We start from the raw sequence: 14324 nt of genomic DNA, 5'->3' as shown, positions 1-14324 counted from the left end.
TAATTGGCGTGCTCTGGCTGCAATCTTTGCGTATTGAAGAAATTGACCCCCCTCAAAACAAAGGTTTCTATGGCATCCTGTAGCATTACAAATCTACCCCCTGGGTATAGGTCGGCTAGCGTCAGGCAGCCTCCCTCCTGCCAACTCTCTGTGGACATTGACTTCACCACTACCAGTTATGTTCACGTAGATAACTAGTGTTAGGAGTCAAAATAACCCTGTCAGAGTAGGTCTTATCTGCAGAGAATGTTGTATAGAGATCTGGATGCCCCTCCCAGGCCCCTAGAATCAGTAGGCACCCATCATTGTTGGTCTATTTTAATAAAATATTATTTATCATGCACTATGTTTACATAAATCATATGTATCAAAATGGTAGCAATTATCCTGGTAATCTCTGCACTGATAAACAAGGTGAATACCAGAAATTTTTTGAACATTGTACATCATGCATTCGTCCTCTCTCCATTACATTAGTCTGTGTATAATATCTACATATATGTTATCAGCCTCTTGGTCATTGGTTTGGCTGACAGGTTATGAAAATTCCCTTACTATTTATATGCCTAGCAATGTAAGTAGCCCCGCATACCTTAGAAAACCAATCTTCCGGTGGACAGCTATACTTTGGCATGTCCCTCTAATGATCAATCCTGGTGTCTGCCCCACCACAATTCATGGCACTTTCCCCCTTCTCCTCCAGTGATTGTCTATGGGAACACTCTCAAATCAGCTCCCCAAACCGCTTGTAGGCAGGCAAGGGTTGCTATTTTATTCCCTACCAAGGCTGATTTGTGCAAGGCTAGATGGCTTGGCATCTGTAATTATTGCACTAGTCTTGCAGCTTTTTGGAGAATGGAACATTTCAGTTCTCTATTTTGTTAGCATCACTAATGTTAACTTGCAGTTTTGAAAATGTTGTTTGACAATAATATAGCGATCCCACACACTCTGTCAACATTATCATTCAGACTATTCGTTTTCTAAGCCCTAGACCTCACACACATACACACTCTAATAAATGAGCAGTCTCATGTTGGCATACAATCAAGTCTGGTTTGTATGTAACATGTACATATTATCAGGAAAGCTCTGCCACACACAACATTAAATAGCAACAGGGTTAAAGCTCAACCTTTACGTACACCTGTAGGTGTTGGAAAACCTTACAAGTCCACATAAGGGCCATAACGTACTCAGGCTGTTGTTTCAAACTGCAGACCTTTTTCCACTGACAGTAGTTTTTTTTTGGTTCCCAGCTGTTTTAGCATATACCATAGTTTTGATCTGTAGTCCGGGTCAAATGCTGATTTTAGATCTATGAATGTTCAGTACAAAGGGACTGTATACATATCGTGTAAAATACACACACAAAATAGATCGGCGGATCAAATTTCTTTATTACCTGCCTGTGCATCAATAAAAATAGTTTCAAAGTCAATCCAGCTCTGCAGCAGGTTAAGTAGGACATAACTATTTTGCTGGGTCCATCTAGTAGGAAGATCGGCCTATAATTTTCCCGGTCTGCATTACTGACCTTTTTTATTTTGTAATAGTATTTTTTAGATTTTCAAAATTTTTGATCAAATGTATTTAACGGCATACAACTATGATGAGAGCCTGAACATTTCAAATTCAGTTTTCATTTTACTACTTTGCCTTTATGTCAGTTATACATCCAGTCAAAAAGAGACAATTAGTTATGGATCCCTCACCTTAGAATTACGCCCAGGTGTCGGAATGGATCGGGAGACTTTTTTCGTCAGCAGTACCTCTTGGCGTCGATAGGTGTCGTCAGTCGACTCCGTGCTCGTCGTTGGTGCCGTGGTCGTAAGGGTTGTACCGCCACGTTCCACCCAGAGCCACAGGCTTGCACAAGCTGTCCAGCCTCTGCACGCCCGGTGATGTGGATTCCACCGCCATGAGTCGGGGGCCAGCAGGCGGGCCAGTCCACCAGTGCCCCCTCTGCAGCAGCCTCCAAACCTTCCTAGTCTGAGCTTTCAGGCCCATCAGTCGCTAGTGGGTGGCAGGATAAACCATCACCTCCCCCACTGGCTCAACATCACGTTGGACAGGTGGGTTTTGCAGATAGTCCAAAGGGGCTATTCCCTCCCCTTCAGGACTACCCCTCGATCCATGCCACCTCACTTTCCATCGCATATCGAAGGATCACCTGGCCCTTCTCCAACAGGAAGTTATGGCTCTCTTGGCCAAGGGAGCCATTGAGTGCGTTTCTGCCACAGAAGTAGGTTGTGGTTGTTATTCCCACTCCTTTCTGGTGCCCAATAACGACAAGGCCCTGCGTCTAATCTTGGATTTCTGGAACGTCAACCGCTTACTCTGGAAGGAGAACTTCAAGATGTTGACACTGGCTCAGGTCCTGTTTGCTCTCGACCCAGGAGACTGGATGGTAGAGTGGACTTGCAGGATACTTATTTTCACATCTCCGTCCTGCCGGCCCACCGGCATTACCTGCATTTAACCGTAGGTCACGAGCACTTTCAGTTCACCGTGCGCCCTTTGGCCTTACCAGCGCCCCTCGGGTGTTTACAAAAGTGATGGCGGTAGTCGCAGCTCATCTGCGCAGATCAGGGGTTCCAGTCTTCCCCTATCTTGACTGGCTGTTTGTTGAAGGCAGGCTTGCCCCAGGTTGTGGTCCTGCAGCTCCAGATTATGGTGGAACTCCTGCATTTGCTGGGGTCCACTATCAACATGCCGAAGTCATACCGGATTCCCTCTCAGAAGCTTCTTTTCATCGGAGCAGTTCTGGACACAGTGAAGTTTTAGGCTTATCCTCCCGAGCAGCGAGTCCAGGATATTCTGGCTGTTATTCCGATCTTTCAGCCTCTATCTCGGGTTTCGGTCTCAATGACCCTGAGGCTAGTGGGCCTCTTGGCCTCCTGCATCCTGCTGGTGGACTATGCCAGGTGGCATATGCGGACTCTACAGTGGGACCTGAAGTTCCAGTTGGCACAGCATCAGGAGAATCTTTCCGATTGCTTCCAGATCTCAGAGGGCACTGCACCCCAATTGCAGTGGTGGCTAACAAACCAGGATTGTATCAACAGCAGATCCCTCTCCCTTCCCCCAACCAGAGTTCACAGTGGTGGTAGATGCATCACTGCTGGGGTAGGGCGGACACATGTGAGAGGCGAAGACCAGAGGCCTCTGGTCTCCGGCGGAGTCCGGGCTCCATATCAACCTTCTGGAGCTTTGGGCGATTCATCTTGCACTAAAAGCATTCCTTTCCTCTGTCCGGGGAAGAGTGGTGCAGGTGTTCATGGTCAACATCACCGCCATGTGGTCATGCAACAAACAGGGCAGGGTGGGGTTGTGGACCCTATGTCAAGAGGCCATGGACATGGCTGGAACATCAGGGCATATCCCTTGTGGTTCAACACCTGGCAGGTTCTCTGTACACCAAGGTGGACAAACTCAGCCGCAGGTGCATGATGGATCACAAATGGCATCTTCACTCGGAGGTGGTACAAGGTCTCTTTCAGCAGTAGGGAGAGCCTTGTTTAGATCTATTCGCCACTGAAGAAAATGCCCAATGTCAGCAGTTCTGCACGTTGGAATTTCCAAGGCAGCACTCGCTAGGCGACGCTTATCGTCATGAGTAGAGTTGTGGCCTTTCCGTCTATACCACTTCTGCCCAGAGTGCTGAAGATCAAGCGCAACCAGGCCTAAGTCATTCTTGTGGCCTCGGATTGGGCACGAAGAGTCTTGTATCCCGAACTATTAAACATGGCCATCGATCCTCCGATCAGACTGCCTCTCCGGGAGGATCTTCTGTTGCAGCAGCAGGGGATGGTCCTCCACCCGAACCTGTCACTGCACACGTTTACCAAACACTACTGCCTGGACAGCCCAGTCCGCAGGGATGGCTTCTGCAGCCGTTCGGTTCTCCAGGAATTTCAGGTGTGAACTTGGTTTGCAGACCCACCACCGGGGTTGGTATTGCTGGGGTATCTATTCTAAGGTGAGGAATCCATAACTAATTGTCTCTTTCAGATGAACTAGTTACTTACCTTCTGTAACGATATATCTGTAAGAGACATACATTAGTTATGGATTCCTCACCGCCCATCCTCCCCATCCCACCCACCCTCCCTGTTCTGCGAACTGACTTCTAGCGTAAGGGACTCCCTTTCAGGGCCCTAGTTTTCGTGCATCTGTGGTCAGTGTCTAGCATGGCTCTGCGCTTCTGGCGTAGAATATCGTGTAAAGAACTGACGTCCGCACGCGAGGGCGGCGTCTAAGTAGATACTGCAATGTCATTCTGGCGACCACGATGCCAACAGCGAACACTGAGTCGACTGACACCACTTATCGACGAACAGAGGTTCTGTTGAGGAAAAAAATCTCCGAATCCAGTCTGACACATGGGGATAATTCTAAGGTGAGGAATCCATAACTAATCTATGTCTCTTACAGATATATTATTACCAAAGGTAAGTAACTTGTTCTTTAGTTTATTTTCCTCTTTCTTTTTGTTGTTTTGTTAATCTTTTAACTTTTTTCTCTTTATATGCATGTTTTATTTCAGTCGATTATAATGTGCCATCGGGTGTGTATATTAGTGCTGTGGCCACTTCTTTTCAAATCTGTAGATCTTCTTGTACTTTCTCATTTGCTCTGGTTATTCTCATTATAAATCCTTCCGCTAGTGTCCATTTATATCTCTAAGTCAGCAAGTGTAGGCACATTTGTTTATTGCAATGCATATTATGGACAGTAATAACATATATTATTCAAATTTCTTTTTTATTTTGGATTTTGTACGAATGGCACCAACATGTAAGTGGCTTACGTATTTACTATTTTCTGTTCTGAGTTACATGTATACCGAGTATCTCTCTAGGGTGTGGCACCAATAATCTATTATTATTTCTTATTCCCACTCTAAATTAAAAAAAATTGGCTCCCAGCACGTTGCAGTTAGGGCAATTTGGGCTTTTTATGCGTTTGAACTTGTAAAGCATTGCTGGTGTAATGAAAATTTTGTGTTTTAAATGAAAAGTATGAGCCTGAATCGAGCATTGCTTGTATTATGTTGAATAAGCGCCCTTCTGACAACATAGAATCCATGAAGTGTGTCCCACAGTCAGTTCCCATTTTTGACACATTTTTTCTATGTTTTGGATATTGTCTACTTTAATAGTTAGATGCAGTCTAGTAATTTATACCCCTGCCGTGTTCAGCTTCAATTAGCAGCCCAGTAAAAGGGATTTTCTCAGGGATCACATATGTCTCATGACTATGCAGATGCCATGATAATGTATAAACTGTCTTGCGTCCAAGTGAAATCCTTCAATGGCCTGTCCAGTGAGTCCATACTTCCATTGTCATAGAGGTCCCCATATGTTTCACATCCCCCTGCCTTCCACCTAGCCATGGCTAGATTTATGCCCAATTTTCTCAAATGTGGCACTCCCGACAGGAGAATATAGATATGGTTTACCCCATTTAGATATGAACTACTTCTAGATCCTCTTCATCCTGGTTGTTAAGTGGGGTCACTACTACTCTTTTGTGTAGAGGAACAATGATCGTTGATCGCCATGATAGATGTATAGAATTGTAGGCCTGGACTGCATTGAAGGTCTTTGTTAGTACTTGGCCCCACAATTTGGGGTCCCCTCGGAACATACCTTCAGGGTCAAAATCTGGGCCATGGGGCTTAAGTGTCTTCTGGTACTTATGGCTCTCTCTAGCTCATAGAGTAGGATGGACAAAGAGGATATTGGTTACTACTCCCCTGTGGCATTTCTCCTGGTACCCTCCTTAGACATCATTCACTGCCTTGTGAGACTTTGCTCCCTGCCCCTGAGACATCACCCAGTTCTCCCCTGACAGCCCTTGCAAAACATCTTCCTCTGCTCCGGTAATGCACATCCCAGTGTGTCCCCTGCTGCGCTTGGTCATATGTGACTTTTGGTCTGTGTACATTGATGCCTATATGTTTGTTGGTCTTCTTGTCGAGTGCCTGTGCATTTGTTGGATCTTGTGAAATTTTTAGGTGCATTAGTAGGTCATTGTGCATGTGGGTGCGTTCTATGGCAGCCTTATCAGACTAGGCCTAGGAATGCCCAATACATGCAAGATATTCAGGATAGCCCTCACAGTGAATTGGTTCTATCCATCGTTATTGTATCAACATTTCTTTTATGTGGCTGTCCTTAAACTTTGACATGGACTTCTCACCCCTGGAGCCATCTTCGTCTCCCAAACAGTAGAAAATCCAAATCTACTGGATTTGTAAATTGTTTGCTTTGTTCCATGTCACTCTTTGCTTCATACATGACTTACTTTGTTTTATTAAACAGTGAAAACTCACATTTCCACTGACTATAATGCTAACTAACTCTGACATAGTTTTGTTTCCCGTTCCCATTCCTGTCCATTCATTCTTACGAGTGCTACCATTTTAAGGGGTAAACCTTGCCCTTTTTAAGGCACCTTGCTTTTTCAGTTCTGTGCTTCTGAAACTACTTTCCTAAACATCTTCTTATATTCTCTAGCACTCAATTGAACTTTGATGATTTTGCCAGAAATACCAACGCATGGATTCTGATATTTTCATCCACTTTGGCTTTTAGTCCAGTGACTTTCACTGCACTCACTCTGTGTGCTCCTGACTGTGCCAGGAGCTACCAGAGTTAACTAGTTTGTGAATGTTTTGATCTTGTCTCTTTCTTAAATTAATTTACAACTCTGTATCTCAATCAAACTAAATCAATAAACATGTTTGAACTTACCAAAGTTTCAACTACCAGTCTCTAAAATAACAATCAGTAAAGTCATGTTGTTAGTACATTAGATGTTGTACGTCACATTTTTGTACTGACAGAATTTCAACATGGAGTTACAGTACTTATTCACTTTAACACATTGTTCATCCCCCTGCTTAGCGAACTGAGAAAAAATGCACTGTATTGTGGGTCTCACCTAAGCAGCGCTTGCGCTGTCTCTTTGAGACATGCTGTATTCGGGATATGGGCATAAAGCTCTGCCCACTTTCCGCCCATCGTTTTAATTGGCTCCTGTCCCTATCCTTTGTAAATGGTTTCTTTTCATTGGTCAGTAGGCTTAGTAGTCCCTATTTAGTACCACCTTGTTTCTTCTTGTAACCTCTCATGAGGACACCCCTTGTTACTCCCTACGTTTTAATTGCAGCCTCATTGCACTATTTTCTTAAAAGGCTTCAGGCAGGACACACACTTGGTCCTAAGCTAGGCTGGCAGTGGTTACTTCACTCACTAGAACATCTAACATTTATATGAGACGTCTATACTTTCCCTTCATCAGCTCCACAGAGTACAACCTAATTTGAAATTAATGTAATAATTCTTTTGTCACATTTCAAAGCTACTAATTGTATGAATGGACATAGCTATTAGAATGTACCTGTAGTACTGTCTTGCATGCAGTGTATTATGGGTAGGGTGGATTTACTAGATCTTCTACAGGGTGCAGTACCATATGTGACCAAAAGAGGTCCCCTTTTGACCATATTTTGTACTGAACCCGGTTCAGCATGACTAGGTAAAAAACATTGCCATTTAAGCCAATAGCTCCAACTTTGTAGACATGCAGTGCTGGCACCTTGCTCAATAGAGATCTCTAGGAGCAGCTTGTGGTACTGCACCTAGACATGCAGTGCTGGTGCCTTGCTCACTAGGGACCTCTAGGAGTAGTTTGTGGTCCTGCACAGAGACATGCAGGGCTAGTGCCTTGCTCACTAGGGACCTCTATAAGCAGCTTGCGGTACTGCACCTACACATGCAGTGCTGGTGCGTTGCTCCCTAGGGAACTCTAGGAGCAGCTTGCATATTTCACCGAGACATGCATTGCTGGTGCCTTGCTCACTAGGGACCTCTAAGAGCAGCTTGCGGTACTGCACTGAGACATACAATGCTGGTTCCTGGCTTACTACACAAGCATTTGTAATGCACTAGGTCTCTTATTACTGAAAGTATGAGCTGATGGCGTTGCATTATTATTTGCAACACCAATACCTCAAACTATCAGTAATATGAGACCTATTGCATCGTAAATGCGTGTTTTGATCAGCAGTCTATCCACGTCCCTCAGCTTCAGGAGGAGGCCACACTTCACCCTTCAACCTCCGGTCACCCCTTCATGACCATGTTCCAGAAAAATATGAGTGGTGTTAATTGGTTTTTATACCTGTGAACATCACACACTTTGACTGTTGTTCTTATTCTTCATTTGAACTTGGAGGTTTCTCATTCTGCCCTATACTTTATGTCCTCCAGACCTAGGTTTACGTTCTAAGTAGCTCACTGGATCGCCAGTCTCTCACCTGCGCCCACCCCGCCATTTCCTCCTCTTCCTCTCCCTATTCCCAGCATCTTTCCTCTTTCTATCAGGCATATTAAACCATAGATCATTCTCCTGTTGTGTGCCTTAGAGACCCTTTGCATGAAAAGAATAGGTGACCTCGGCAGTCTCATCTTTCCACAAAACATGGGTGTCTCAACGCTGCATCCTTCGAGAGAGAGAGCTCCAGAGAAGTGGCCAGACTGCTGCTTTGGTGCCAGTGCCCCACCCTGGAGACCCTGCCCCCTGCACTGTGGGACAGTGGGACTCAAGTGAAATAAGGGAGAGGCATTCTTGCCCTTCACCTGCTAGACACTCAGTTCCACTGCTGCTATGTTGATACATGCCGTTTTATTTTCTTCAAAAAGAGACTAGAGCAGGAGCTTTCGTAGCTCTGACGGTAAATTACAAACCAGTTGTGGCTGGCACATGGGCGTGTGGCACGAAGCCGCACCCATCATGCTGGCCGCATCTACTCTCGAGCAGGCCAAGGTCCTGGATTCTATTGATGAAAGTGCGGTAAACTCCCAGCACATAGACGAGAACGCACATGCTACAGGAGCACGCCTAGACCTTACGTTGCCTCATTTCCTCACCTGCAGAGTCTGCAGGTAAGAGGTGAGGGCACAGGGCCGCACCTTTAAAACATCCAAGAACATGTAAGGACTCCAGCAAAGCCTGTGGTAAAGCATGGTGGCTGCCTAGAAGCAAAGCAGTTCAGCCCCATTATAGAATGTTTAATTCTGTATGTCTGCTAGAGCTGCGGCTTGTCTGGGCAGCAGCAGAACATTTTACAGACATTTGTACTTCAGCAGGACCTTGAGGTGCTCTTTGTGTTTCTCTCTTCCCAGTCACCTATTTAACCAGTACACAATTAAACACACATTGAGCCATCGGAAAGTCACACTTTGATCACAGTCCGACGCATTTTGATTTGTCTAAAACCTCCATCTCACCAGACACAAGATCGTTAGTGCATTCACAGAGGCCCCACAACCTTCGTTTGGATGTGTTTGCTCTTTCTCCGGTGAGAGTCTGCTGTGTCAATGTGCTACAAACTATTACCAATGTGTGCAGCAGCGCAAAGCGTAGTTTCCCAACAGATGACTAATTAGAATGATGTAATAAGTTCCTGTAAAAAGCACAGAAATATTATTCTGCTGCGTGTGGTCCTTGAGATCATATATTTGCAGGCCTGCAACATTCTTGTGGTGATTAACTGTCGTAATTGCTCCATCACATTTGGCTTTTTACACGCCCAGCCTTTCCTCACACAGCGTGCGTAGAATTCAAAATTGCAGTTTATGGAAACATTAAACTGACCTTTTGTGGTAGGCAGCTGTGGGTGACACACACCACACCAGACCACACCACACCACACCACACCCACAAGACACACCACACACTTAAATATATCAATATCATGTATTGATCATGTGTGGCATTCCACCAAAACGCAACATGTTAGTCTGTGTCAGCCGAGGTAGGTCACTTGTTACCCTTTAGATGTCAGCTGGCACTTTCACCCAGGTTCTCTGGGTGCTCTTGCGCTTACAGATGCAGAAATCAAAGATATTTGAATTGTTATAAAGCTTGCCAGGCTGTTCGATTCCAGGAGTACATTTTGAAGTAACCCTTTTATAATGTTGGTACTTATTCCAAAGCTGTGTTAAGGAATGTGAATGCTTTGAGTTTGTTTGATTATCCTGCTATTGTGTTTCGTTGTCTCGTTAGCGAAACGTTATAGCACCACAAAATAGCATTGAAAGTATTCTCTGTGTTGCAATTAAGTATAGTATTGGGTGTATTGCTTTTTTATAATGACTTTTTAGCGAAGCAGAAATATTAGGGCATGAAGAGCAAGAGGAGATAAAAAAAGATGGGGTTTGCCTAAACTGACACTTATTTTAACCTCACAGCTAGTAGAACTCATCCCAGTACAGAAATAATGGATAGAGAGCATACAGATAAAGTTCTAATGGTTCCTTTGATGTTTCTTTTCTAATAGGTGATTGCGGCCCTCCAAAGCAGCTGGCGAATGCTTCCATAAAAGACGAAGTCCCAGACGCGACTTATACTGTCGGCTCCACCGTCACATACGTCTGCAATGAAGCGCAGGGGTATGTTCAGTCCCCTGGGATGCCTGATACTATAAAGTGTCTAGAAGATTCGACGTGGTCAGAAATTCAAGAATTCTGCCAACGTAAGTACGTTATGCGCTCAAGCAGCTGTAACTTGACTTCTAAAACTAATGGGAATTCGCATGAGATGTGAGACCACGCACCGTGGTGATGTGCTGTGCGAATCCCACCTCTGCAGCATCCACTGCAGAAGGAGAATGAATGCAGGTCAGACATGTGGAGCCAACTGATTGAAGCACGTGGCAACTTTCTAAACTTTTGAATCTTTTTATTAATTGTTTTTACTGTGGGGAATCTTTGTGAAGGGGAATTGCTATCAGTTTGAGGTAGGAAGGTTTTCTTGTGCGGAGAGAATTGAACGTTTTTCGGGGTGTTCTCTTGTTCGGGGCAGTGTTTTGAACAAGTAATCTCTTCCTTTTTTTATTGATTTTTTGAATAGGCTTAGCCTTCTACTTTTTGGCGCGTTCTGTATTTTTACATGGCGGAGGGGTAATGCACCGCACCACCTGGACTTTCTGTTTAGTATTGGTTGGTGGCGGGGTTGCTTGTTCTCTGCTCGGCCCGTCCCACAGTATTTATATGGGACTGTGGTAGACGCGTGCAGCGGGCATGCCACTGGTGCACCGAAGGCACTCCTAAGTCACGCCCGTCTGCATCCCGGAAGCGTCCAGCGCCAGTCACTATGCTCCTTTTCCCCATACTCTTAAAGCATGTTTGAAGTATTCTAAAGATGATTTAGTTGCCCATAACAAATCCATCCAGTGTTCTTGTTTACCGTTACCTTTAGTAGTGGCCACACCTTTGGCCTGTACTTTGTCGCTGGAAGTCTAGGGTATCCTCCGTTAATATGTTAAATGGCGGCACCCATTCTGTCTCGAACAAACCTCCCTTTGAGGCCCTCTTTCTTAATGTTTGGTCTCTGCCAAAACATGCAGTCTATATTTATTACCTTCTCTGGGACGAGAGACCCAACGTCCTTTTTATTACTGGAGTGTGGATGTTTGTATCTTCTAAGCCTGTACTTGAAACCGCTAATCCAGTAGGATATAAGAATAACAATATTGACTGCTGCACTGGCAGAGGTGGTGGTGTAGCTATTATTTTTAAAGATATGTTTCTGTGCACTACCTTTTTGGTTAAGGACCTTGCAGAGGCAGAAGTCCTTGGCTTCTGCCTAACTCTGCATCCGACTCAGTCATTCGGGGGCTTTTTTTATCTATCGCCTCCCTGGCCCTGCTGCCCGTTTTCTTAAGTCCCTCATTGAAGTGGCATCTCAGGCTATATTATACTTTTCTCACTGTTTGCTACTTGTGGACTACAATATCCATTAGGATTCCCCCTCTGATAAGGACACTCTTAATGAAATGATGGCCCCACTTGGCTTTTCCCAGTCAGTTATCAACCCCATGCACAGTGGTGGCCATACTATTGACTTAATTTCTCTAACATAAGTCTAAGTATACTTGATTCCTCTCCCTTGGACTGATCATCTTTTTTTAAAAACATTTTTTATATTTCTTTTAAACAGTTTCGACAAAATCACATCAATTGAATACAAGCAAGCAACTTCATCATTTCACATTACCATCATGAACGTTTCAAGACAGGTCAAAGTTATTATATTGATTGAATCAAAGGGTTTCAAGAGTTTCAGTGTTGATCTGCTGACTAGGTGGGAGACAGATGTAACCTCTGTAGGGATTCCACGTTCCCCACACCTTACTCCATTTCCCAGGGCACCCTCTGGCCACGTAGACTGACTTTTTTCTATACATGCACCAGTCTAGGTCCTCTTCCCACTTCCTCAGTTGGGGCGGCTGACTTGCTCCCCACTGTTGTGCAATGTTCCTTTTGGCTATCATGTATGCTAACGTTGCCCATTGTATAGCCTACGTGTTGCGATCTGTAGGCTCCCATACATTTAGTATACACCTCCGAACCTCCGGCTGCATTTCCCAGTACTGCCCGCAGTGTGTGATGGATGTCTCTCCAATACAATTGTATCTGCTGACAGTTCCACAATGTGTGGATGAACGCCCCCAATTCCCCACACCCTCTTCTACACTCTCCCCTCTCTGCCATTCCCATCAGGGCCAGGCAGGGCCCGTTGCATAAAACCTATGCAGTATTTTAAGCTGCACTAATCTCAGCCTGGCCTGGATTGCTACTACCCGCGGGGAAGAGACCGCCTCCTGCCAGTCCTTGTCATCAAGTTCTATTCCATCACCGTTCCATTTTCCCTTGAGGGCCTGTAGTGGATCTGCCATGCTGTTGATTAGTTTCTTATAGATGAGAGAAATGGTCTTTTTTAGGAGGTATCTGTCCAGTATTCTATCCTCCAGGCGGGAGGCTTCCGGAAGTGTCGTGTTACTTGGTACCTGAGTAAGCAATGCATGCCGGATTTAGAGATAACAATAATATCAGTATCTGTCAAGCTGTACTGTACTTTGAGTGAAGTGAACGGAAGAATTGTTCCCTCCCCCCAGACGTCTTTGATTCGCGAGATCCTTATGAGGTCACATTTATCAAAACCCTTGGATTTCTAGAGGTTCCTCAGTTTCTCCGAGTTCCACAGTGGTGTGGCCAGAGTGAGCTTATTGTTCCATTTCAGGTGGTGGTTGACAGTATGCCATACTTGGATGGCGTGTACTGTAGGTTCAGTTAGATGGAATCTACGGGGCCTGGCGTATATTGCTCTGTTATAATCTCCCCCTGGAAGCTGCCATCTAGCCATTTTTTTTAAAAATATATTTTTATTGCAGATAGATGAGGCATACAATCTTTCTGTTAAACAATCCTGCTGCCGACAGTTGCAGTGGTCAGGTCACTAATCCAAACATTACACGCCATTTAGCCCACAACCCGAAGGTCGGGTGGCTTTAATCAGAAAAACGTTAAAAGCTTAAATGTAACAAGCAGCAGCAACTGTACAGCAAAGAGTTTTGCATCTGCTTTTCTTGTTCTCCCTCCTGTCCCATCCCCATCGCAAAGCTGAGATAATCCCTGAGTGGTAGTGGCGAATTGTCAGTGCAATCATAACGCGGTGGATCGTATCCAGCCTTACTCATTCCTTTCTATATGTATCCCCACGTGCTAATTTCGGTATGCCTTACTCTAGGTGGCTAACAGGTTGTCCCTTATCCCTCCCTCCTCCCCGGGTCCTCATCCTCTAGGTGCAGGAGGCATCAACTCAAATGGTGCGGATGTGCAGGAGTCTCTGGAATGTGTGTCAAGTGATGCAATGTTCCTGGTTTGTTACGGGGAAGCCTCATCTCCTGTTTGCAGGTCTCCCTGATTGCCCTGTCTAGTATAGTCGCACAACGCTTGCGTTAGTGCGCCCCATGCCTGGGCAGATTCTAATGCCTTCTCGTTACGTTGGCGAAGCTGCCATCTAGCCATGGCATATCCGGGATCATCTGGACAGCCATAGAGCAGTGATTAATAGCTGCAAGTTGAGATGCCCAATAATATTTCTTTAGGTCGGGAAGACCAACGCCCCCATCGTACCAGTTAAGAGTTAACTTGGAGAACGCTATGCGGGGCCTGTCGTCCCAGAGAAGTTTCCTTTGAAGACCCTCTATTTCTTTAAAGTAGGATGCTGGGACAGGATCCATCATATTTTGAAGAGGATACAAGAAACGAGGCAGAGCCATCATTTTGAAAAGGACCGCCCTGCCCAACATGGAAAGAGAAAGGGATCTCCAATGTATGACATCGCTCTTAAGCCTCTGCATGGGCGGATCCAGGTTACGGGCAAAGCGGAGCTTCGAATCCAGCGTCACATAGATGCCAAGGTATCGGAAGACTTCAGGCGCAATCTGGATCGGAGAATTTTGC

At 45.1% G+C, this 14324-nt stretch overlaps 1 protein-coding gene across 10 annotated transcripts in view; it reads left to right on the top strand.

The window, feature by feature from the left end:
- LOC144755518 (complement component receptor 1-like protein) overlaps positions 1–14324 on the top strand; it is a 962117-nt gene that overhangs the window by 187168 nt on the left and 760625 nt on the right. For all 10 annotated transcript variants that reach the window (XM_078644512.1, XM_078644516.1, XM_078644510.1 and 7 more), the window contains exon 3: positions 10355–10549. In XM_078644512.1, the coding sequence (XP_078500638.1) occupies positions 10355–10549 (195 nt within the window). The remainder of the gene's footprint in view (positions 1–10354; positions 10550–14324) is intronic.

Source organism: Lissotriton helveticus, chromosome 5_1 (genome assembly GCF_964261635.1).
Source record: "Lissotriton helveticus chromosome 5_1, aLisHel1.1, whole genome shotgun sequence".
In the NCBI taxonomy this organism is placed as follows: domain Eukaryota; kingdom Metazoa; phylum Chordata; class Amphibia; order Caudata; family Salamandridae; genus Lissotriton; species Lissotriton helveticus.
Note: the sequence above shows the minus strand (reverse complement) of the source record. Positions and strands in the feature narration are given on the sequence as shown.